At 44.7% G+C, this 26039-nt stretch overlaps 2 protein-coding genes across 2 annotated transcripts; one reads left to right on the top strand and one right to left on the bottom strand.

The window, feature by feature from the left end:
* Positions 1–1546: 1546 nt before the first annotated feature.
* LOC137602405 (uncharacterized) lies at positions 1547–14874 on the top strand. The gene is made up of 6 exons (XM_068325099.1): positions 1547–2139; positions 4675–4881; positions 4956–5136; positions 5821–6742; positions 10331–10593; positions 13944–14874. Exons 2-6 carry the CDS (start codon positions 4697–4699, stop codon positions 14790–14792), a joined length of 2400 nt encoding a protein of 799 aa, XP_068181200.1. The 5' UTR covers positions 1547–2139; positions 4675–4696; the 3' UTR covers positions 14793–14874.
* Positions 14875–15018: 144 nt separating this feature from the next.
* LOC137602299 (integral membrane protein 2A-like) lies at positions 15019–20350 on the bottom strand. Its single transcript, XM_068324877.1, has 6 exons — positions 20156–20350; positions 19624–19758; positions 17690–17875; positions 17481–17591; positions 16852–16996; positions 15019–16182 (listed from the first exon to the last, which is right to left on the bottom strand). Exons 1-6 carry the CDS (start codon positions 20225–20227, stop codon positions 16088–16090), a joined length of 744 nt encoding a protein of 247 aa, XP_068180978.1. The 5' UTR covers positions 20228–20350; the 3' UTR covers positions 15019–16087.
* Between the last annotated feature and the right edge of the window lie 5689 nt (positions 20351–26039).

Here is a 26039-nt window from a genome sequence, read left to right as displayed (position 1 = left end):
TGAAGCAAAAAACAGCCACACCGTGACTCAGGAGATCTGTGTTTGCTGAGTTGTATGTATGAACTTGTTGTTCCATTTGGTCAACGGTTATACTCAAAAAGTCTTTGAATAAACCAGCAGTACTTTAATTATGCATACCACCATTTCAAATGGCAAATCACAGAGAAATCAAATTCAAATTACCAATCAAGGTAAATTGTTTTTTTGCTTTTGCGTCCAGTTTAACTTTGGTTAACTTCTCACTGACTGATAGCAAACAGTTTGTGTTTTGATGAACCTTAGAGCTTAGAGAGTCCAATGCAGTGGAATATTTTGTTGCTTATTAGCGTTGTTGCACTGTCAACCATGTTTTAACATTTCTTTAACCGCTAATCTTAAATAAGAATATCAATTGGACCATTTATGTAAAGCATACAGATTGTAGAAGTTTTGAACATTCACAAAGCAATCCATAGCACCATCAACATCATCATTGTCAAAATGATGAAGGTCAAAAGTTGAGATTGGAGTCCTTTTCTTCACTGTGTAAGTGTATATTGAAAATAATGATACACAATCATGCAAACATAATACCGGAGAGCAGAAATTACAGTCCAGAGAAAACAGAAAGAAACCCGGAGAGCTCTGGAATGCTTTAGGCCCAGCAGCTGGGACATCTATAGGTTCCTGTATGCAGGTTCCTGCGGGAGAGGGGAACAAATATGCAACGGGGGGACTGGGACATTATCCAAGATGTTAGTGTGAGTTGTTTATCCATTCTTTCACACAGTTAGAGATTCATGGGAATGTACAGTAGTGGGTCAGTATACCTGCAGCAGCTGTATGCACACAGACTAAGAGAGAGAGTAATCCTGTAAGCCTGGTAGGACTCTGACTGATGTGACCATGTGCATCAAAGCAGCAGAGACAAAGAGAAAACAGTGCATGTACTCAGGGATTTGGGGGTCAAGGGTAGCTTTGAGGAGGACGAGGGCACTTGAGCTGAGAAGAACTGTAAAGCAGGAAGTAAGAGGAGTGGGAGTGGAGAAAAATATGCAAACACCAGCCTTTACCCCTTGAGTGGCTCATGTCAGGAATGTGCTGAAATCTTGTAGCTGAAGACCAAACTGTTCTGATGTCTCCTTTAAAGGAGTAATCTATCCGTCTGAACTAGAATGGGCCTCATCAAATGATGCATATCATCAAGCTGTGCCCTCTAGTGGCAATAAGCTGGAATAACATGTAGAGGGTCACCAGAGAGAGTCCTGTGGTTCTTGAGTTCAACATACTGTATTTGTGGATTGTCTGTTTCTATATTGAATCATGTGTGAAGAGCTGAAACGTCACTATAGCACCACAAGAAGCTGTGCCTTGTTACAGGTGTGTAAAAAGGCACCGGAGCATGTCAGTGACTTATTCCCCTGAGTGGACTTCATGTGGTGTGAAACCAAAAGGATGAAAAAAAAACAGCAACAAAAAAACCCCACTTATTTTTAGAGACATGAGAACATGTTTTTCTAGATGCTGCACTGAGACCATAACAATATTTTAGAAGTTATATTCATATCACAGAAGAACTACCATGATGCTTCAGGGCTTCAGAAACACTCGACCACAAGGGAAGATTTCAAAATAACTTTTCCATAATTAATTATTTAATTTATAACACCATCAGAAGGGAAGTGTTGCATTTTAAACAGGAAGTGGAAGAATGCTTTCATATTTCAGACATAACTGGAGGCAAATAGACACATATATATGAACAAAATAATATACAGTTGTATACATGTCCTAATCTATCACGACTGATCACACATTCTTCTTCTGTAGTTGTGCAAAGCTGTGTGCGTCTTGATTGTTGCGTTGCTGGTGAGTCAGTGACATAGCAAATGGTGACAAAACACGCATGCATAAGGGCAGAGCTTCCCCTTCCCCTCACAACCGTATCAAAGCCGCCATCACCTCGTGCAACCACACATTGAAACAGAAACCACATCATTAGCAGGTTATGTATGTACATGGTTTTAACCGACCACTGTTCACGTGGAACAGGGGAACGTGTTTTGCACACCAGTATGCATTTTACAGAGGACTGTGAAGCTGGTGGAGTATAAGGGCACAGCTCGTCGCTCCTGCTGATCATGTTGGAGGAAAAACAAGGTAACGTTATTTAGAGAAATAATGTGTCCTGATTATTGGTGGTCAAAGTTAAGTTTATTAAATTTTGTTTCACCTAAGTCACATTGAAATGCATCCGTAAGTGCACATTAATAAATATGAGTCATTGTTAAATTTGGTGTAAAATATAAAAAATTGATTGGATTTTTTGTTTTCCTTGATATTTTTACAAGTGTAATTTCCCTACATATAGATTTATTAGATGTAACCGTTTGGAAATATAATCACTGATTTGATTTTAAACTGAAAACATAAGACATGGAGCAGTAGAAATAGTTCAAATGTGTTTATAACATGCTTTTTTTCTCATGAAAAGCAACTCAGCTATTCATCCTCTCAAATAGTGGCCTGCCTGTAACTTCCTATAACTTAAATCTTAGAACATGCTATTGTACATCTCCAAACTGCACATATAACACGGGGATCTGTTGGCTGACTGAGTCAAACTGACACCGCCCAAAGCCGACAGCAATACCAGTCAAAATTGGTCAGAACTGCAGCACAGAGGCAGAAACTGTTGCTGGTTCTGGTTTCCCCGTTGGGACCGGCAGAGGAAGGGTGTGGGTTTTTTCTTGACTGCAAGAGGAAGGACCATCCTTCAGTGATAAGAAGACTTAATGCTCTGTCTCTCTACCACAGATTTCCTGACACAGCCTTCAGTGACACACAGTAACCTCTGATTTATTACTCCTTCTTTCAGGACGTCTAGAAGATGTTTAGTGTGGCTTCAAACAAACACACTGCAAACATTTGCCCACCTTAAGAAACATTCAAGATTTAGCAAGAAAGAAAGGGGCTGCACCGTTTCTGTTGCATGGAATTTAATATTCAATTTGTTTTACTTTATTTTATTTAATATTTGAATATTTTCTAAAAAAATTTTTTAAATGATATCTAATTCCGTATTATTTGAGAAATAACTATAGCAATAACCCACAAATAATAATGTTATTATTAAGAGACTGGATTTTAGACAGCAGGAAAAGTAATCTCAGATGTCAACAGAAGTTTATAAGGAAACAAATGATATTCTTGACTCGGATCCCCCATCATCCGGTGGCAAAGCCACGGGTGTTGATGAGATTCGCCCGGAAATGCTGAAGGCTCTGGGTGTTGAGGGATTGTCATGGATGACACGCCTCTTTAACATTGCGTGGAAGTCTGGGACAGTGCCGAAAGAGTGGCAGACTGGGGTGGTGGTTCCTCTTTTTACAAAGGGGGACCAGAGGGTGTGTGCCAACTACAGGGGCATCACACTCCTCAGCCTCCCTGGGAAAGTTTACTCCAAGGAAAGGAGGGTCCGGCCGATGGGAGTATGCCCATCCAGTCTACATGTGTTTTGTGGACTTTTTTGTGGACGATGGGGTGCCCAGGGATATACGGTACTGTAGGAGGTACTGCGGGAGTATGGGGTGAGAGGGCCTCTCCTCAGGGCCATCCAATCCCTGTACGCCCAAAGTGAGAGCTGCGTTCGGGTTCTCAGCAGTAAGTCGGACTTGTTCCGAGTAGCGGTTGGCCTTCGCCAGGGCTGCGTTTTGTCACCAATTCTGTTTGTGATTTTCATGGACAGGATATCGAGGCGTAGTCGTGGTGAGGAGGATTTACAGTTTGGTGGCCTGAGGATTGCATCGCTGCTTTTTGCAGATGATGTGGTCCTGTTTGCGTCATCAGCCTGTGACCTGCAGCGCTCACTGGTCCGGTTTGCAGTGTGAAGCGGCGGGGATGAGGATCAGCACCTCCAAACCTGAGGCCATGGTCCTCAGCAGGAAACCGGTGGACTGCCTTCTCCGAGTGGGGAATGAGGTCCTTCCACAAGTGAAGGAGTTTAAGTACCTTGTGGTCCTGATATTGGACGTGAGATTGGACGGAGAATTGGGGCAGCAGGAGCGGTATTGCAGTGGCTTTACCGTACTGTTGTCACAAAGAGGGAGCTAAGCAAAGAGGCGAAGCTCTCCATCTACCGTTCAATCTTCGTTCCTACCCTCACCTATGGTCATGAGCGAGCGGTCATGACTGAAAGAACGAGATCGCGGATACAAGCGGCTGAAATGGGCTTTCTCAGGCGGATAGCTGGTGTCTCCCTTAGAGATAAGGTGAGAAACACTGCTGTTCGCGAGGGGCTCAGAGTAGAGTCGCTGCTCCTTCGCGTGGAAAGGAGTCAGTTAAGGTGGTTTGGGCATCTGGTGCGGATGCCTCCGGGACGCCTCCCTAGTGAGGTGTTTCTGGCACGTCCAGCTGGGAGGAGACCTCGGGGCAGACCCAGGACCAGGTGGAGGGATTATATCTCAACACTGGCCTGGGAATGCCTTGGGATCCCCCAGTCAGAGCTGGTGGATGTGGCCGGGGAAAGGGAAATTTGGGGCTCCCTGTTGAAGCTGCTGCCCCCGCGACTCGACTACGGATAAGCGGTGGAAGATGGATGGATGGATGGATGGATGATATTCTTTAAAATGAAGATGAAAATATGTGGGCAATAAGAAAGAACATTTGGAACATTCACCCAATTTTGTCTTCTAGGTGAGCGACTGAGTAGATACCAATGACTCTGAATACGTCTGGAAAGTGGGAGGACTCCCCGATAAACCCCGTCTTACAATGTGGTCACAATATGACTGGTTGGAATCAGCAAATGGAGAAGATGTACACTTACTTCTACCTGCTGCTCTTCATCCCTGGGCTGCTGCTCAACACCACCGCCCTCTGGGTCCTGTGCAGACATATCAGGTACACAAACACTCACGTGAGACACCTCAGGTATCTCCTGGTTGTGATTAACTCTCCTGCTTGTGGCTTGACAGTAAGAGGACCAAGGCGGTGATCTTCATGATAAACCTGGCAGTAGCAGACCTGGCCCACATCCTCTCTCTGCCCCTCAGGATCTATTATTACTTCACACACAGTTGGCCATTTGGAAAAGGCGTGTGCTTGGTCTGCTTCTATCTCAAGTACCTCAACATGTACGCCGCCATAGTGTTCCTGGTAAGCAGGCATCAAACGGAAAGAATGCATCGTCTTCATATCCAGGTCCAAAGCAGGGAACTTGTCAGCTATGACCTGATGTCACCAACATCAGTCAGAACCGGGCATAAACCACCACTAATGCAAGAACTGGTACTGCTGAAATGAGCATGCAGTCGGAATCCCGACATGTTTCTGAACATATAATTATATTATTGGTGTGGCTAATGATAAACGCTTGTACATGACAACAGGAGAGAAAACTGTTTCTGTCTGATCAGAGGTGTTCTTGCTCAAATCCATCGGTGCACATTCCTTTGCTTGTAAATGAAGAGAACTAGAACCAGTGCATATTGTATTATGTTTGGGATGTAGAATAAAAATCACAGGAATGACCACAAATTTATTAGAAATTTCCAACCTAAATACGATGCTGTTTGCCTTACTATGTTCAAATTGTCTGTGGTGCATACCCAGAAGAAAGCCAGAATGTCAGTTCAGCCAATAAAAGTCCCAAGACTCTTGACCTATCTAAACCTTTAATCCTGTTTCTATGTTAAAAATCCTTGTAAGGTTGGCCGTAATTTAGACTGTGTTTAAGTTCTATGCAGATGAACCTCCCGTGTCTTTCTACAAGACTGTTTCTCCCATCATCTTGTAAATCTAGCCCGTAATTTTAATGCACCTCTCTCTTTTCGTCTCCAGGTGTGCATCAGCATGCAGAGGTGTGTCTTCCTGCTTAAACCATTCACTGCCCGCCGGTGGAGAAGGCGGTATGACCTGTTGATTAGCGTCATTGTGTGGGTTGTGGTCAGTCTGGCCTGCTCGCCTTTCATTCTTATGAGGAGCAGCAGCACCAACCTCAGCATCGATGTACAGACAGGGTATAACATGTCTTCTCTGGATGCCACCTCTACCCAACAGCCCCTACGTTACACCAGGCTTTATGCACCACCCTTCAGTACCAACCCCAGCAGGTTCAAACCAGTATACAACCCCAGTTCCACTAAAGTGGGCTGTTTTAAAGATCTGCCGATGCGTCGTCTGTCTGCTTCTACCGCCGTCACCATGACGGCCCTCGCCGAGCTATTTGGTTTTGTCATTCCGCTGGCCTGTATCGGCTACAGTTCCATCCGCATTGCGCGGTCCCTCAAACAGACACAGATCCAGGATCAGCACCATCCGAATTCTCTCAAGTCCTCAACACGAAGCCGCCTCCAGTCGGTCACCTCCGACGGTCACACAGAGAAGGAGGCCGACAGCGAGAAGCGGCGTGCTCTGAGGATGGTGCTGAGCTGCTCCACCCTCTTCCTGTTGTGCTTTGCCCCCTACCACCTCAACTTCCTGCTCTACATGATGGTGTCGCAGGGCATCGTGTCCCACTGTGCTACCAGGCTGGCTGTGCTCCAGTTCCACCCGGTCTCTCTGTGCCTGGCCAGCTCCAGCTGCTGCCTCAATCCCCTGCTTTACTACTTTCTGACGGCTGAGTTCAGGCTGCACCTCCGGAGGCGCTCCTCCTCCTTCACCTCCTCGTTTCTCTCCTCTCCCATCAGCTCTCCGACCCAGCTTCAGCCACAGCACAGACTGGTGAGCACGGGGGGCGGCTGGACCGACAGGGAGGAGCGTTATTAAGACGTGTATCCTCAGGGAATGGCAGCTAAACATGATGACGACATGTCCCATGATGCACTCTGCTGAAAGCAGACAGGATCCAAGTTGGACGAGGAAATTCCTGTAATACGTCACTTGAGAATGAACTCCTGGATTGAAATTATGTGTGTTTCAAAATAAGATGCTCAAAAGATTAATGTGGATATTATCACAGCCGCATAAAGCGTATAACTTACAGCTGTAGCCAATCAGCTTCATCCTGGGTGATAAGAATGCGTGTAAATGTACTGTAAATAAAGTGTGTTTTTTTCTTTGCTGGTTGTGTGATGGGATACTGGTGTGGTTTCCTCTAAGGGACAGAGTATGCACGCAGAACCAGTATATTTCTTGCACTTCCTCTAACAATGCAAAGAGGTGAAGACAGTTGTCAGCAGTTGCAGCACATCTGAAAACCAATAACTGTAAAGCTTCACACCACACACACACACACACACACACACACACACACACACACACACACACACACACACACCCATCTCCTCTGCATCTGCTCAACCAAGTTTGTCAGTTCCCGCCCGATGCAGATGCATCTTGCCCACTGTAGGAAAATCTGCCCGATTCTGTTGAAGTCAGGTTGAAATAAATTTCGTCTGGTTGTGACTCACTAAAAGTATTCGAGGGTAAAATATAACAGAGAAACAAATCAGAGAAGGCGTTTCTGTTTCTAATATTAGTAATGCTTTGTTCTGATATACAGTAATGATGTCTTCATCGGTCACAGACAAAAGAACTAGATATCATCCTTAATTGAAAATAACAGAAGTCACGGTGTGAGAAATTCTTGTGAACCACACCCCACAGTCACAGGAAGTGTGTGTGTTAACACCCCAACATAGAAGAGACAAAGAGGCAAGAGAGAGAAACAGAAGGTATCACGAGAGGAAATAATCAGTTTTGGAGAAAAATAAGGAAACTGAATGAACTGGAAGCAAAACAAATGTTGAAAGGGGAGAAACAACTGAAAGAAGGCGGGACGGAGAATAGTATGAGGCTGACAGGAGGGAGGGGATGACATGTGTTCGGCTTCATCATCTGCTGTTAGATGCGCTCTGGTGACCGAGGTGAGGCACTGATAATAATCCAATAGATTTTAATTAAACGCGGCGTGTTTTGTGTGAGAGGTCATGACAGCTGGTTGCTTTCAGTGTTGAGTCGAGTCTCATGGGGGAATCTCCCCCATGTGAGGAATGTCTGTTATGTTGAGGGCTGCTAATACGTGTCTGTGGGCCACAGCCTGTCTGTAGATGGGAGTCGTAACATGTTTTGTGTGTTGGAACGCCACATATTAGGACACGGGTGCTCCCTGATAACTTTTTTTTGGATGCTGATGGTCTAATTGAGGACAGATGTTGTCTCTGAGTTGAATAGTTGTAACATGCAAACAACTCAGAGACGTGAATCACACGATGGAAATGTGTTTCCTTTGGCAAGATCACAAGACGGAGAGGACTGAATCTGCTGAATCCTGAGGTAGGGGTGCAGTTCTTTTTCTTTTATCTACATATAAGTCTGACCAAGTGTACTGGACAACACATAGGGACTCTTTTGGTCATCATTGTATTAATAAAACTATTATAATAAGCCACAAGAGGGACTCTTTCATGTCACACAGACAGTCTCTGTAAAAGGAATACAGTACGTGCAAAAGTGAGAGTGATGAGAGTGAGCCAATAAAACAGGGTGAAGGTCAGCGGGCCTAAAGGAAGTGTGGACCCGAGTCCACTGGGAGAGTTTTCCAACTGAAGGCAGTCAGGAAGGACAGGAGGAAGACTTCTTCAAGTAAATCCCCTTCCACGTTCTTTCCTGTTGTCCATGAGAAACAGTGATGCGAAAGTACAATAAGGGACTTGTGTTTGGGGGAAATGGTAAAATACTTTCTTTAATGATACTTTAGATCTACATCCACATTTAACTCAACACTCCAGATGGAAATCCTGTTGTTTTAACTCCACTGCATTCATATGAGAGCTAAAGTAATGAGTCACATTTTAAATTTGGCACAGATTATTTGGTTAAAGATTAAACAAGTGGTTCCCAAGTGTCGACTGTCTAATGAAATAAATGCATATTTCGGTGTAACCTAACTTCTTTCCTGTGCTGTAGTCGTCTCGACTTCTCAAATTCACCTTGTGACCTCCTGGAGGGACGCTGACCCTTAGATTGAGAACCATTCAATCCTACACAAAACAGTGTGTCATGTGATTTCTGCAATTTCATTTCTCATTCTGCCTCATAGTTAAAGTGTACCTATGAGGAAAATTACATCTCATCTTTGTGTGTGTGTGTGTGCGTGCGTGCGTGTGTGTGTGTGTGTGTGTGTGATACAAAATCATTGTGCAAAATAATTACCTTGACATTCTCAGTAAATCATGCTTATAATACGCTTTGGATGTGACATTTATCATCAATCGAAATATTGTTCATGTGAGAGACAAGCGGAGCACTTAGAAACCTCTTCCTGTGATCAGAGAGTAGTTTCCACTCAATGCATACTTGTTGAACATCATAATTTTGATTAGTTATTTCTGATTCATTATTTAATATTCATTCCATTCATTCATTCATTCATTCATTCATTCATCATCAACCGCTTCATCCGTTGCAGCATGCACACACACGCTCACAAACTATGGATGATTTGGACCGGCCAATCAACCTGAAGCGCATGTTTTTGGAGGAGGGGGGAAGTCAGAGAACCCGGAGAGAACCCACGCGGACACGGGGAGAACATGTAAATTTCACACAGGCAAAAAGTATTAAATAACACCATCAATCATGTTATCAAAGAAAGTAAAACATGAACCATTATACATAGCACCATCTGCAGCAGTAGGAGGGTCAAAAACCCACAAACCATTAATTACACATTGATTCAATTAAATTTAACATCTATAGGTTTCTGTTTTTTGACAGTTTTGAACAAGGAAAGTTTCCAAACTTCTATTCTGGGCTTTGTGAAATGTAAAATCAGTGTATTCCCCGCAGCAGCGACTCTTCTTCTCACATCACACCGGCGTGTCTTCTACGGTAACCACAGGAGCTCTACACACACCCCCACTCTGAGATGTTACACAACAGCCTGATGCAGGTGGAGACACTAAGTGGGAAACTGTCGCCACTTCTGTGGGTTTGAACAATGACTCTGAAATGAAAGCGAAACTGCCATCAACCTACACAATGCCTTATATTCTGCAGGTTTTAAACACATGGCATATAAATTGAGGTCATGGCTGACAGCAGGTGTCGGTGTGTGTGAGAGACACTGAGGGCTGTGCAACATGATACGTCTCAGATGGAGATTCTCTCTTGAACCTCACCGCTCTCCATGCAGCAATCACATCATGCTGCATCAGGAGCTGGCTTCCTGTACCACAAACGTCCTGTTTTGTTTTTTACAGATACCTGCTTCGACCTGTGCCAGCATGAACCAGCCAGGAGATTGAATGCAGTATGAAACATCAACGGGTTATCGGTGCTGGACTCACACTGTGACGTCGTTAAGGACCCATGAACTCCTCAGACATGTCCATCACCTGAACACAAGCAGGTCTGCTGATCTCGACACTGTTAGTTCTCTTGGAGCTGAACAGCCCTCGGCTTGAGATGGACTCTGGCAACCAGAGCTGTGGAAGCAGCGAGGATCTCCGCATGTATCAACACCACGTGTATGCAGTGGTGTACAGCGTCATCTTAGCACCGGGCCTGCTGGGAAATGTGCTCGCACTCTGGGTGTTTAGGATTTACATCAGAGAAACCAAGAAGGCCGTGGTGTTCATGATGAACCTGGCTGTGGCCGACCTGCTGCAGGTCAGATAAACTCTCTTTAATTAACTTTTAAATCTATAATGTTGCATATTAATGGCTATAATAAACTGTTTTGTTGTTTAAACCATGTTGTTTATTTTTTAGTCTTATGTATATGTGTAAATAATGAGCTTACAACTACTCTAATTTCCTTTCTAAGCTGATCTATTGATAACAAAACTTCCTACCTGCATTTAAAATCAGCAGTTTGAGTTATCAGAGAAAAAAAAACTCCAGTGATTTCATATTGTTGTGGATCTTCAGTTTGGATCTTTTTTTCCTAGATCTTCTTCTTTTCCTTTCGGCTTTTCCCTTCAGGGGTCGCCACAGTGAATCAGTTGCCTCCATCTAACCCTGTCTTCTGCATCCTCTTCTCTCACACCAACTACCTTCATGTCCTCCCTCATTACATCCATAAACCTCCTCTTTGGTCTTCCTCTTGGCCTCCTACCTGGCAGTTCAAAGCTCAGCATCCTTCTACCAATATATTCACTATCTCTCCTCTGGACATGTCCTCTGGACCTCTGGCCTCTCTGACTTTATCTCCAAAACCTCTAACATGTGCTGTTTTGTACACCTTTCCTTTCATTTTAGCTGAAACTCTTCTATCACACATCACACCTGACACTTTCCTCCACCCGTTCCATCCTGCCTGGACACGCTTCTTCACCTCTTTTCCACACTCTCCATTGCTCTGGACTGTTGACCCTAAGTACTTAAAATCCTCCACCTTCTTGATCTCTTCTCCCTGTAACCTCACTCTTCCACTTGGGTCCCTCTCATTCACACACATGTACTCTGTCTTACTGCGGCTAACCTTCATTCCTCTCCTTTCCAGGACAAACCTCCACCTCTCTAGCTTCTCCTCCACCTGTTCCCTTCTCTCACTACAGATCACAATGTCATCTGCAAACATCATAGTCCATGGAGATTCCTGTCTAACCTCGTCTGTCAGCCTGTCCATCACCATAGCGAACAAGAAGGGGCTCAGAGCTGATCCCTGATGCAGTCCCACCTCCACCTTTAACTCCTCAGTCACACCTACAGCACACCTCACCACTGTCTTACAGTCCTCATACATGTCCTGCACTGCTCTAACATACTTCTCTGCCACTCCAGACTTCCTCATACAATACCACAGTTCCTCTCTGGGCACCCTGTCATAAGCTTTCTCCAGATCTACAAAAACACAATGCAGCTCCGTCTGGCCTTCTCTGTACTTCTCTATCAACATCCTCAAAGCAAATACTGCATCTGTAGTACTCTTTTTTGGCATGAAATCATACTGCTGCTCACAAATGTTCACTTCTGCCCTTAGTCTAGCTTCCACTACTCTTCCCCATAACTTCATTGTATGGCTCATCAGCTTTATTCCTCTGTAGTTGCCACAACTCTGCACATCTCCCTTGTTCTTAAAAATGGGCACCAACACACTTCTCCTCCATTCCTCAGGCATCTTCTCACTATCTAAGACCCTGTTGAACAACCCAGTCAGAAACTCTACTGCCACCTCTCCTAGACACTTCCATACCTCTACAGGTATATTATCAGGACCGACTGCCTTTCCACTCTTCATCCTCTTCAGTGCCCTCCTCACTTCATCCTGACTAATCTTTGCTACTTCCTGGTCCACAACAGCCACCTCTTCTAGTCTTTGTTCTCTCTCATTTTCCGCATTCATAAACTCTTCAAAGTACTCTTTCCATCTTCCCATCACACTACTGGCACCTGTCAATAGACTTCCATCCCTATCCTTAATCACTCTAACCTGCTGCACGTCCTTCACATCTCCGTCTCTCTGTCTTGCCAAACTGTATAGATCAGTCTCTCCCTCCTTACTGTCCAACCTAGCATACAAGTCATCATAAGCTTCTTGTTTGGCCTTTGCTACCTCTACCTTCACCTTCACTGCATCTCCCTGTACTCCTGTCTGCTCTCCTCAGTCCTCTCAGTGTCCCACTTCCTCTTAGCTAACCTCTTTCTCTGTAAACACTCCTGTACCTCCTCATTCCACCACCAAGCCTCTTTATCTACTTTCCTTCCAGATGACACACCAAGTACTCTCCTACCTGTCTCCCTGATCACATTAGCTGTAGTTGTCCAGTCATCTGGAAGCACCTCCTGGCCTCCCAGAGCCTGTCTCAACACCTTCCTTAACAACTTTTCCTTTTTCAGCTTCCACCATTTCGTCCTCTGCTCTGTCTTTGTCCTCTTCATCTTCCTCACCACCAGAGTCATTCTACACATCATCATCCTATGCTGTTTGGCTGCACTCTAACCTACCACTACTTTGCAGTCACTGATCTCCTTCAGGTTATACCGTCTACACAAGATGTAGTCTACCTGTGTGCTCCTACCACCACCCTTATAGGTCACCCTATGTTCCTGCCTCTTCTGGAAGAAAGTATTCACTACAGCCATTTCCATCCTTTTTGGAAAGTCAACTACCATCTGTCCTCTGTGTTCCTCTCCTGGATACCAAACATGCCCATCACCTCCTCATCACCTCTGTTACCTGCACCAACATGTCCATTAAAGTCTGCACCAATTACAACTCTCTCACTTCTAGGCATGCTCTGTATCACTTCATCAAAGTCCAATCAGAATTTCTCCTCCTACAGCTCACAGCCTACCTGTGGAGCATACCCACTAACAACACTGAACATCACACCTTCTATTTCTAGCTTCAGATTCATCACTCTATCCGACACTCTTTTTACCTCCAGGACATTCCTAACCATCTCCTCCTTCAAGATAACTCCTACTCCATTTCTCTTCCCATGCCATGATAGAACAACTTGAACCCTGCTCCTGAACTTCTAATCTTGCTACCTTTCCACCTGGTCTCCTGGACACACAGTATGTTCACCTTCCTTCTCTGCATCATGTCAACCAACTCTCTACCTTTTCCGGTCAAAGTTCCAACATTCAACGTCCCTACTTTCAGTCCTATACTCTTGGCGCTCCTCTTCTCTTTCTTCATGCAAATGCACTTTCCTCCTCTCCTTCTTCGACCAACAGTAGTCCAATTTCCACCGGCGTCCTGTAGGTCAACAGCGCCGATGGCGGTTGTTGTTAACCAGGGCTTCGACCGATCCGGTATGGAAGTCATAGGTTTGATTCACATCTGAATCTTGTCTGGATTTACCTCAAAATTCAACAAATCTCTGGTCCAAATCCACCCTGAACACAATATTTCATCCAAGTTAACAACTTTGTGAGACATTGTGTCTTGCGGAGACATTTAATGGTGTTAGGATAAACAAACATTGCAGTCAAGCACAAAATCCAGAGATGTGGGTCTGTTTGTGTTTTGTTCCTCTATACCCACCCGTCCTCTCCTCTCCCCTCAGGTGCTCTCTCTGCCTCTGAGGATCTACTACTACCTGAACAACACCTGGCCCTTCGGTCATCCCCTCTGCATGATCTGCTTCTATCTCAAATACGTCAACATGTACGCCTCCATCTACTTCCTGGTGTGTGTCAGCGTGCGTCGCTGCGAGCTCATCATTCGCCCACTGACGTTCAACTCCTCCAGACGCAGAGACCTGTTGATCTGCGCCCTGGGCTGGTTGTTGGTCATCCTGTGCTGCCTGCCCTTTCCTCTCCTGAGGAACTCCAGCAATGACCTGAGCCCCAGTGCCAGGTCCCTCAGCTCAGAGGTCAGGGCCCCCCTCACCGTGACAGACTCGGTGTGTTTCTCAGAGCTGTCCATGAGGACCATCAGCCTCCCGGCGGCTGGGATCCTCCTGATTGTAGCTGAGCTGCTGGGCTTCGTCATCCCCTTCATCCTAGTTGCATCCTGCGCCTGCCTGACTGCTGGGAGTCTCCGGCAGCAGAGATCGGGGGCCATTCCCGACCAGGGGGAGAAGCAGAAGGCATTAAGGATGGTGCTGAGCTGTGCTGCGTTGTTCCTGCTCTGCTTTGCGCCTTACCACATCACCATGCCCTTGGACTTCCTGGTCAAAGCTAACGTCCTGAGCAGCTGCGCCCTCAGGGACCGGATCCTGAGGAGCCACCCGGTCACCCTCTGTCTGGCCAGCCTGAACTGCAGCCTGGATCCACTCATGTATTATTTCACAACATATGAATTTTGGAAGCGACTGAACAAGCCGGATAGACTGGAGGGCATCCCGCTCAGCAGGCAGCTGACCTGCCTGCCGGTGGCGGAGGACCAAGACAACCTACATCGGTGTCAATGAGGAACAATTAAAACACAAGGATTAGTTCTCCATATGATTTACATGAATTGTGTGTGAACAAATGGGATGTGACTTTTCTCTATTTATGCTTCAATGAAAACTGTATCTATTCCTTTTTAAGGAAGTTTCTGCTAAGAATTATGCAAAAAATAGTGACATTTGTTCTCAACCAGTTGTATTTTTCAGCATTTCAGAGGATGACAGGATTTAATAAAGAGGTGGCCCATTCAGTAGATAAAGGAAATGAACTTTATTCATTGACAGTGATCTTTTCAGTAGCTGCACACAAAAATTGGTTTTGATTTAATCATCTCCGATAAAAAGCAAGAACAGACAACATTTTCATGAACACACTTCCTGTGTGATTGTCTTGATGTGCAGGCTCTGAATACCAAACGACTCCAAATGACTTGAAGGTACTTGAACTTTTTTTTTTTTTTTCAAAATTTCAAACTTTTTTTTTTCAGGTTTCTCAAATTCAAAGTGTTTTATGCAGTTATTGCACACTTTTTTACAAACATATTTTTCCTGTTACTATTTTAAATAAATAGCTTTCTATAAAACATGCAGCCACTCGGTGTGAGCTGTTTTATTACAGCAGTCTTAATCAAGTTCATGGGACTACAAATTTATAAACAGGAACTCAAAATGAGACGTTTCCTTGTAGCTTATTCTTCTGTGCTCCGACCGTCGTCGAGGTTTTATCATCACGTGTGAGGCTCTACACAAACACATACACTGGTCATACTGGTGCTGGACTGTTCATGGGTTACATAAAGTCATCACAGCGGGAGGGAGGAGACCTCAGGGCTCCTACATCTCTGGTACATCCATAAAGACACTGACAACCATGTTACACTAAGCTGACACGCGGGTATGTCTGATATGGCTGACGTCTCCATATGACTGGGATCTTCAGCAGAAGGACTCGTCTGGAGGCGTTTGAATGCTAGAATACAACAATAAGTCTGCAGGAAGCTACTGAGCAGAGGAAAAACAACTAAACAAATGACGCTTGGTGCGTCCTTGCTGGTTCAGGCTAACTAGAGAATATTGCAGTAGGAGAGCTTTGATGCGTGCGGGTTCTGGGGCGTACAACACAGGAGGAGCTTCAGGTTATTTAACGCTAAACGGAAATTCACTTTTCACTCAGGTTAAAGCAGGGGACGCAAAAATTAAGAGTTAAATGTTTGTACAAAAGTAACTTTCTGCTAAAAGTTGTTCCCTCCGTCGCCTACTCCTTCCTACTCTACGTCGAAATTGTGCTCCCTCGCTCGGATTCTGGCCTTTTCCCATCAAGCCTTGCAGATCCTGGTCTGCGTTACAAACGTGTTCTCGAAGTGGTGGAAGGTAAAGCATTCCTCCGTAGAGCGCTTCTGGATGCCCACGCCTGCGAAATCAAAGCAAAACATTAGTGCTGAATATTCAAACGGCCACATGTCTGAAACGTTACCTTTAAAATGATGGCTTGAACCATGTGGCTCTGTGTAATTGATAAGCGTGAATCTGCTAAAACTGATATTACATTTTATTTTTACTATTATATTGTTATTATTACATTTTATTTTTATTATTAGATTTTTATTATTTCATTATATTTAGCATTTTATTATATTGTACTTTTATTATTATATTGTTATTATTACATTTTATTTTTATTATAATATTTTTATTATTTCATTATATTTAGCATTTTATTATATTATACCATTATTATATTGTTATTATTACTTTTTCTTTTTATTATTATATTTTTATTATTTCATTATTTTTAGTATTTTATTATTACATTTTATTTTTATTACTTTATTGTATTATTATATAATCAGGTGATTTTGGTAAAATTCACAGTAAATATTTAGTCTAGACCTACACTGGATGGGACTGGACTGTCATGCCGATACAATCGGCGTGTGGGTGTCATCACTGGTACTTTAATATTCAATCTGTCGACAGATTTCTGCTACATTGTGTAACTAAATTAATGACATCACCATGGCAACTCCTAAAAAATGTGGGACAACAGATAACATTGGATGTGCAGGGTGCTGATAAAGACCTGGCAGGCTGGAGCGGCGCTGCATTCGGTAGGTTTCCTTTCCGTCACACAGGCGGTGAATGTAGAAGCCCAGCGGCATGACGTCGAGGATGCGCTCCGTCACCACCAGGTCCTCCTGCACCAGGTAGCTGTGGTAGGAGCCAGACTGGGAGGAAACAGAGGACACGTTAACCTCCCCCCCCATTGGTTAACAAACAGATGCAGCTCAGCGAACACGACTGCAGCCGAGTGTGGAAAACAAAGAGTGGGAAGAAATTGATCTAATTTCTGAATCATCCACAAAGTTGTGCATTTTCTTTCACAGCGGTTAAAGACTGTCCAGGAAGGCAGACATTCACATATAAAAGGAAAGAATATGTGAAAAAAAAAGCTTCCAAATGACAGGAAATCAATGTGTTTTCATAGAATAAATTAACTGTCAGGCATTTTTCATTCCTCATATCTAAAAATAATGAAAGAGGAAAAACCATCTGCTACAGGAACACAATGGAAACATCCTGACTCTCTCTGATTCATGGAGTTACTCACATCCACACTGCCTGGAAACCTTTCCTTTGCTAAGTGACACAAATATGAATGTAATAGAAACCCTGTGATTGTGGCTCGTGCCAGCAGAGCCTCAAGCTCACCATCAGCTGAGAGAAGAGGTCGATGAGGTCCTGGGGGGGCAGCACTACCGAGGTGTTCAGAGGAATCACGAAGCAGGTCCTCAGAGTCAGGTCAAGATACGCCGTCAGCTTCTGCGCTCACACACACACACACACACACACAGATCAGAATAATTCGATCCACAGACAGGAGGCGGTGTGAGTGTGAGTGTGTGGCGTGGGAGCGTCACCCTGTTGAAGTCATGGAGGATGTAAGCTGGGTCTCCGGGTCTGAAGCGGGGTGGAGGGACGCTGATGACGGCCATGCTGTCGGATATCTCCATCTCCTCCTCCACCCGCGGCAGATAGTACGGCTGGCTCTCTGCTGCAGCTCCGCCCGACACGTCACTGAACTGCATCGCACCGTGATACAGCCTCTGGAGGACACGACAGGGCAAAATCAGTCCCATCACCTCCTTCCCTCAGCCAGCAGAGGGCAGGAGCGACATGCAACACTTGGTTATCTTTTTAATACGTGGATAAAAAGTTTATGGCATAAAAAATGTGAATGTTACAGAATCCTCCTGTGGGGATCTTCCCTAACAACTTCTAAATCTGTGAATAATAACCTAGTAATAGTTCAATGTTTAGCTATGAGTTAGTCCACAGTCTGTGGGTCAATCTGACCTGAAACATGTTGAGCTGAACAACGTTTTATATTACCCATCTGAATAACCTTCAAATTACACAATATAATATTAAAAATATTAATATTGCAATACTAAAAATGCTCATTACCATGTTTTACCATTACCCGGCTCTAATTCAAGCAACTAATGTGACATGACAGAGAAAAAGCTGCTGAGAGCAAACAAGTTGCACGAAACACAAACGGATTGTCCTTCACAGATCTGGGTTCCATTTGGACACAGACGTGTTTATTTGGGGCCTGAATAGTTTTTCATTTCTATTCAGAGAAGAAACGCCGCTGTGGACACACAGTCGCTGTCATGATTCAGACCTTTCCACTGGAAATGCAGCAAAATTTAAAAAACAAGACAAAAGAAAAAACAGCCAAGTCTGCAGTTTCCCTGAAGGGGAAGTGAGGGAGAGTCAGCAAACTCCAGGGTGTTGCATCAGCAGCCTGGATACCCCCCACCCCCCCCCCCACCCCAACCCCCATCAGGTGATCCTGACTGCCACTGCAGAATGATCCAGGACGTCTGAATTAAAGCTTTGGTAGAATTCAAGTCTGCTAGGGATTGTTGTGTTTTTGAAATGTCCAATCCTGTCCTGGATGGTGAACGTTTTCTCCTAGGGCTTCCTGATATAACAAAATCCATCTTCCTGTCAACACGCTGCAGACGCCCCACAACATCGCTGATCCCCCACCACGCTTCACTGAGGGTAGGACGATCTTTCCAGCATCAGCTTCATTCTCCTTCCTCCATATATGCTGCTGATCCATAGGCCCAAATGTTAAATCCCGCTCCAAAGCGGTGATGTATTGTACTAGTCAGTGTTTGTCCGTTAGTACGTCCACCAAATATCTTCGCAACTGTTGCAGATAAAAAGATGAAACAAAAAGCACATTACTCGGGCAACAAAGGGGACGAAAATGAGACGATGACCTTGACCTTGAAAAAACTAGGTAAAGGTCAAATTCAACTTTTGTACACTCAGGATCAAAGCTACTGCTTTGATCTACGACAGTAGGTCAGTGGACCAACTCTGATCTTTAGGTCAAGGTAAAATTTTGAATTCAGGGGTGTCGCAGGATGTTGCAGTCTGTGACTGCATTGATTCTTGTTGGTTTTGTTTCCATGGCTCCAGAGGACGGCACCCTTAACGTGTCATCTAAACGGTTCTGTGGTGTCGGGTCAGCAGTGACGAATGTTGAGGAACCTTGGCGCCAAATTCAGGCAAATATACAAACAGTAAAAACCTTGCTGCGTCGGTCTAAACATCTGACTTGTGAATCTATGCTTTAATGATGAATACCTCTATAACAGTGGTCAACAGCTGGTTGTGTTGACCCACTGAAAATGTTCCTGTTTGATCTGATCATTGCAAACAGATGATACATTCTATTTGTGGAGATAAACCAAGTAAACACTGGGTGGAACAGCTGTGTATCTGTAGGTATATATTATATAAGGTGACCCACATGCGGACACACACTCACCTTGGGGGTGAAGTACCGGTAGAGACACGCTCCCCCCACGATGAGCCCACTGAGGATGAAGGCGATGCCCAGCAGGGTGAGCAGGCAGCGACCTGTGGAGCCTTCACTGACCGCCGGAGAGGCCAGCTCCGGGTCCTTCTCAGGTAAAAACACACGAACACACACACACACACACACGCACGCGCGCACACACACACACACACACACAATAGTGAACAGCACGTACATTTCAAATGGACACTGAACTGTAATCCATCATCACGATGAGCGTGGAGACATGTTCGCTCCACGGCGCGCAGACGCAACGCAGCAGTGGATTTCAAGCTAAATATACTATATACTAAATATACTATATATATATACTAATATTATATATTTAACATTAAATGTTTTACATGAAAAAACGACACATAATTAATATAGAGAACAGCCTGCATGTGGTTTGCGGTCTCGGACACCCGCTGGCCGCCGGAGGCCTGCGTCCGTGCGTCAAGCCCCGGGCTCGGACACCGCGCCGGAACCGTTCGCTCACCGTCACAGCGGCCGGCGCCTCTTTGCCCAGCGCCTTGTGCGCCAGGGCCGAGTTAAAAGCGATCTTCACCATGCTGGTCTGCGGACGTTAGCTGTGCAAAGGGATGGAGAGAAGACAGTCGATGGAGGACAGGTTGATGCGCAGCAGCTCAGCGGTGTGACGCACTTTACAGCCTCGGATTTACGCAGCGCTTCCGGTGGCCGGAGGGGATTAAAGCGACGTCCGACACAAAAGAAAGAGACATCATTTTAAATTTAAAATATTTTTTATACGTAAGCAGTTTATGTGATGGCGAATTCATATGACTTTTGTTTTTGTAATGATCTCTGAAACAATTTATTGTTGCCTTTACTGTCTCTCAGGAGACTTGATTTGTTTAGCTTTGGCGCCACCCTGTGGCAGTGAACAGGAACTGCTCATACTTATCCTGTAAAAAAAATCCATTCATCATACTTGAACTATTTATTTTACTTTATTTTTGTTCTCTACAGTACATGACACAAAAATGTTGTAATGTAATTAAAGCCATATTTTGAGTGTTTAACCCACTCATCTATGTGAATATTCCACTATGTAATTACATTCCCTCCTTCAAGCTGGGCACTACCTGCCAGTGTGTCTGCCCACTTGAATTCACACTACATGGAAACATAGGCCAGTGCCAAGGCTATACTGTATGTCTGACACACAACATCCTCGGTCCTCTGGTCTGTGGTGGTCCTGTGCTTCCTCTGCTTTTACTCTCCTGACTCAGTTAATGTTGAATGCATGCATAAATAAACACTTACTGCTGCACCGGCACTCAAATTCCATGCAACTCTGTGGCATCTCTCCAGCCCTCTGCACAGCAACTGTACCATGTGCATCCCTGTGCCTCACAAACACACACATCAGCACACAGGCACTCTGTAAAGCAATGATATTTCCTCTGTAAAACAGACAGATTGGACCGGTAATCACCACTGAAAGGTACATAAACAAAGCAGCTGATTTCTGTACCTAACTGCCCCTCTGCGAAGCCCCCACCCCCTAAAACTGACTTTCCTTGAAAATCCTAAGTGGTTCTGAAGGCCTGTTTATGGGCTCGTCTTACGCTGTGTTTGATGTGAGAGCTTGCCCACACATGCATGCATGGACACACACATACACACACACACACACAACCAGCAAGAGAGAAGGGGCCTCAGCATTAGCAGTAATAGCTGAGATGATAAACAAAAGACTTAGATTTAATCCTGAGGGCTTCTCAGCATCACACACACCAGAGGACAAGAAAAAAGAAGAGGGGGTGGTGAGGAGGCCAGTACATCCTTGTTCTAGAGGAAACAAGGGATGAGTGGTGGAGTCATGGTGTGGGGGCAGGTGGGGGTGAAATGGAGTAATTCTGGGGATAGGAAAGTGATGACTGGGAAAAACACAGCGGGTTTCGGGGGAGGAGGCAGAGCAATCTGCAGTGTCTGATGCTTGAGTGAGTTTTCCGAGGAGCTGATTAACGGAGGATTAAACTTGCTGTCCATCCAGTTTACATCTCAAGCTTTCTAACGTGCCTCCTAGGTAGGATTTTAGTGCCTTTTAGACTGAAAGTGGGCAAAAAATACACAAACGGACACCCATGTTTTTTGTGCACGGACACAGAGAGGCAGCGAGCGTCTTAATGGTGGCTGGCAGGCATGCATGCAAGTTTTCCTGTGGTCTGCAGCAAAAAGTCCAATAAAAACAATAAAAATACATACATCTACATGCAAGCACAAACACACACTCTGCCTGCAGTGTCAGCAAAAAACTGTGAAAGTCTGCAGGGGCATAGCCGGCCTCCTGAAGTGTGAGAAAAAAAAAGTTCCTACACATGACATCATCATCCTCACAAGCCAAACACACACACACACACACACACACACACGCACCTCATAGATTTGTCATCGGTTTGAACTGCAGACATGTGATGGAGCCAGTGACAAATGACTTTGTCCATTCCAGCGCTCCCGAGTCACACACACACACACACACACACACACACACACACACACACACACACACACACACACACACACACACACACACACACACACACACACACACACACACACACACACACACACACACACACACACACACACACACTTAGATTCATGTCACTTTAAGTGGGCATTACATAGACATACATTCCCTTCTTGGAGACTCACTCTAACCACTTGTTGAACCACAAAACCTAAGCCCAACCACTGACCTACAAATCTGCTTTTGTCCCCTGCTGGACGATCCATCTCACACTAATAAGTCTCAAACTTGTCCCCAAATGCAGCCTCCATCAGAAAACACACACACACACACACACACACACACACACACACACACTCAGCCCTGAAACTGCTTTGGTAACAGCGAGCCACAGAGCTGAACGGAACCAAAGAGTCAGACAGCACCGGCCGCTTCATAACGTCACTGACATGTCTTCATGTGGACCCACCATAATCACCATGTGCCTGAAGTGGGAGAACGTTTAGCGGTCAAACGCAGAGGGAGCAGACAGAGATGGATACGGCAGTGAAACAGAAAACCGTGCCTCAGGAGTGGATGTGTGGCGCAGACCAGAGATGCTGCTTCAAAGCACCTTCCAGACGCACCCCGCCCCTCAGAGCAGCGTGGGGCATCCCGTCTCATGATCTTTACCCCGCCACACACACACACATACACTTTTGGAAATCACATGTGGCTTTGAGACAGGGGTGACAAATGAGTATTTCCTCTAAGTATCATCTTGTAAAGCTACCTTCCCTCTCCCATAGCACTCCTCCTCCTCCTCCTCCTCCTCCTCCTCCTCCTCAGCCTTTCTTCATCCTCTCATCAGGGATTTCTAATCATTTCATGCTGAAGGAGTTCTCTTCTTCTGGTTGGGGGACAATCAATATCAGAACTGGGTTTGGACGGGTTTTTCCATAAACACACGTGGGGTATTTTAAGTATTTATGTATTCAGACTCTACTGGTTAGTTTTTAAGTTGCCATCAGACCAGAATAATAAACGTCACTATCACTGGAATGTTCTGAGACATGACAGTCTGCAGTAGCACCACTGGAAACTTTCCTAACCCTGTTAGAAACTAATGAAATATATGAGCAAGTTAAACCAGAGCTGATTTACTTTATTTTAGTGGCATGTTGTGCTTTTAGTGTGAATAAACCTTTTTTGTTTATGTCACCATTATGGATGGATGCATGGATGGATGGATGAATGGATGCTGGAAGCTGACTTTAGTGGAGCTCTGAATTAATTCTTAGAATCAAGAATTCATTCTTGTGGTCTGAATGAATTTCTTAATTAAACTGATTTAAATTTGACTTGGACACAAACAATTTGAGTCTGAAAACTCTTTTTTTTTTCTTGTTGGGAGTCATTAATCCAGCCAGAATTATTTATGAAGTAACAAAGTATATCTGTTTCATATGACTGTATCTACTGAGGAATGAGTGTTTCTCTGTGTTTTTATACTCCCGTCTGTTTGAAGTCCTGAAACGTGCAGAAGAAGTCTGAAGAATGAATTGAGAATGAAGGGGCGGACGTAGCATATTACTGAAAGAAAGGAAAGAGACGGAAGACACATGTTTGTGATGAAGGTAAGCAACTGGCACAGGTAGAAAGGGGAAGGGTGGAAGAATCAAACCGGATGAAAAGGATGAAAGTGTGCCGAGAAGAATGGAGGGATGAGAGTTGACGCGTGTCTGTAAAGTTACTGAAGGTTAAACTCTGGGGAAATGACCTCATCAGCATGAGACGGCTCCAGAGCGCTACATGTACACTCCATCCATGTTGACTCAGTGTTAGCGGAGCGTGCACACACACACACAGACACACACACACACACACACACACACCCTTCTCTGAATTGTGGCCAATAGCATCATAGCCTTCGAATCATTTCCAGATTCAGTGATGTCACCTCTGTCAGGTTCACAGGAGGAGCAGAGCGCACACACACAAACGCACACACACACACACACATATACACACACACACACAAACGCACACACACACATTGACGGAGAGGGGCTCAGCGTCCTCCGTCTGGTGCAGCAGAGAGCTGACAGATGAACCTCTAATGGCCGGAGCCCCGCATGAACTCTGAAAACCCCTGAACAGGTTGCTCGTCTGCACAGGAACAAAAGGAGGCCTGCATAGGTTTCACTGTCATTCAGCAACTACTAGTGAAGCACTGGTGAGCAGAACAAGTTATCACTACCTGCTTCACCAGGACCCTCTGTGATGAGCGACTGAAGATCAAAATCTTCAGAATCGAGACTGAGAACAAATGAGAGCTAAAGCGTTAGCGTCCAAAAGGATGATCTTAAGTGAAACTAGACAAACACTCATGCATTCACCAAATGAACAATCCAGACATCTGTTCGGCTCTCCAGACCCTCGCTCCACCTCTCCACAAAGTTTCATCACTCGGTAGATTCTGTGTAATTATGGGAAATGTTGAAAACTGCCTGATCTCACATTGTCAAAGAAAGTTCTGAACGAATCCTGGATCAGGCCCTACAGATGTGCCCCGTGTCTCCAACCTCCATGGACCTCTGCCCAGCAGCTTTTCTATCCGCCTGATGACAAACAATCAAATGGAACACTGAGTGGACCCCAGGAGGAACACACAGCCTCCATCATGGATATGAGAATATTGGTCCAGGAAGGTGGTTTATAGAGTTAACTAAAACCTATAAGAACATGATGTATTCATGGTTAATAAAGCTTTATTAAGGCCTGACAGACCAATAATAAGACATTAAATATACGAGGCAGGAATATTTTGAGGATATACATTACATGAATAAAATTTTAACACCCTGTGAAATGAAAAACTGTTTTTTTTGGGGGGTTTTCTAAAAACCTCAGCAAATCATTTAACATTCGTTAATAATAAATATCATTGTTCGTTGCCACATTTTGTTCATCTTAGTTTCTAATCTTGACATGTTTTCAATGCATGTTTTACTTTTGGTTAAAATGTGTGTTTTCTTTTAAATTACTTTCTATAAATCATGCATCCTTGTGGTTCATGAATCATATTCTCTCTGAAAAATGAATTTATCAATATAAACTCAAGGTCACTAAAACAAATATCTGCTGGTTGGTGTTAAAATCTGTGACGGAGTGTGTGGTCCTTCATGAGACAGGATGCTTTCACAGGACACACAACACCTCAAGGGATCATCGTGATTTGGATTGTATGTGTGTGTGTGTGTCTGAGTGTGTGCTTGGTGAGGGGTATGTGTGTGTGTGTGTGTGTGTGTGTGTGTGTGTGTGTGTGTGTGTGTGTGTGTGTGTGTGTGTGTGTGTGTGTGTGTGTGTGTGTGTGTGTTGGGGGGGGCTATTGGAGTAAGCTGCTAAAATTGATGACATCCCCAACGCCACCCCCATTTCTCACCATGTCAAAGTTCACCATGGTAGAAAGAAGACAAATGTGATGTGATGTACTGTGGATGAAAGTGATAGCCTGTGTGTGTGCGTGTGCGTGTGTGTGTGTGTGTGTGTGTGTGTGTGTGTGTGTGTGTGTGTGTGTGTGTGTGTGTGTGTGTGTGTGTGTGTGTGTGTGTGTGTCTGATTGTCTGGAAGGACTAGAAAACTCTAAGCCCTGGTCAGGATGTAGTTATGGAGCGCTAATTTGAGAGCTGTCTGATTGCAGGCTTTCTGTGGGCCCCTACAAAACACATACACACACACTCTCTCTCTCTCTCTCTCTCTCTCTCTCACACACACACACACACACACACACACACACACACACACACACACACACACACACACACACGTCCTTTCTCTATCAGTCATTAATCTATCAGGTGTCATTAACGGAGGAGGATGGGCTGATTGGAACCAGAGGGAGACA

The sequence above is a fragment of the Antennarius striatus genome, chromosome 10 (genome assembly GCF_040054535.1).
Source record: "Antennarius striatus isolate MH-2024 chromosome 10, ASM4005453v1, whole genome shotgun sequence".
In the NCBI taxonomy this organism is placed as follows: Eukaryota; Metazoa; Chordata; class Actinopteri; order Lophiiformes; family Antennariidae; genus Antennarius; species Antennarius striatus.
Note: the sequence above shows the minus strand (reverse complement) of the source record. Positions and strands in the feature narration are given on the sequence as shown.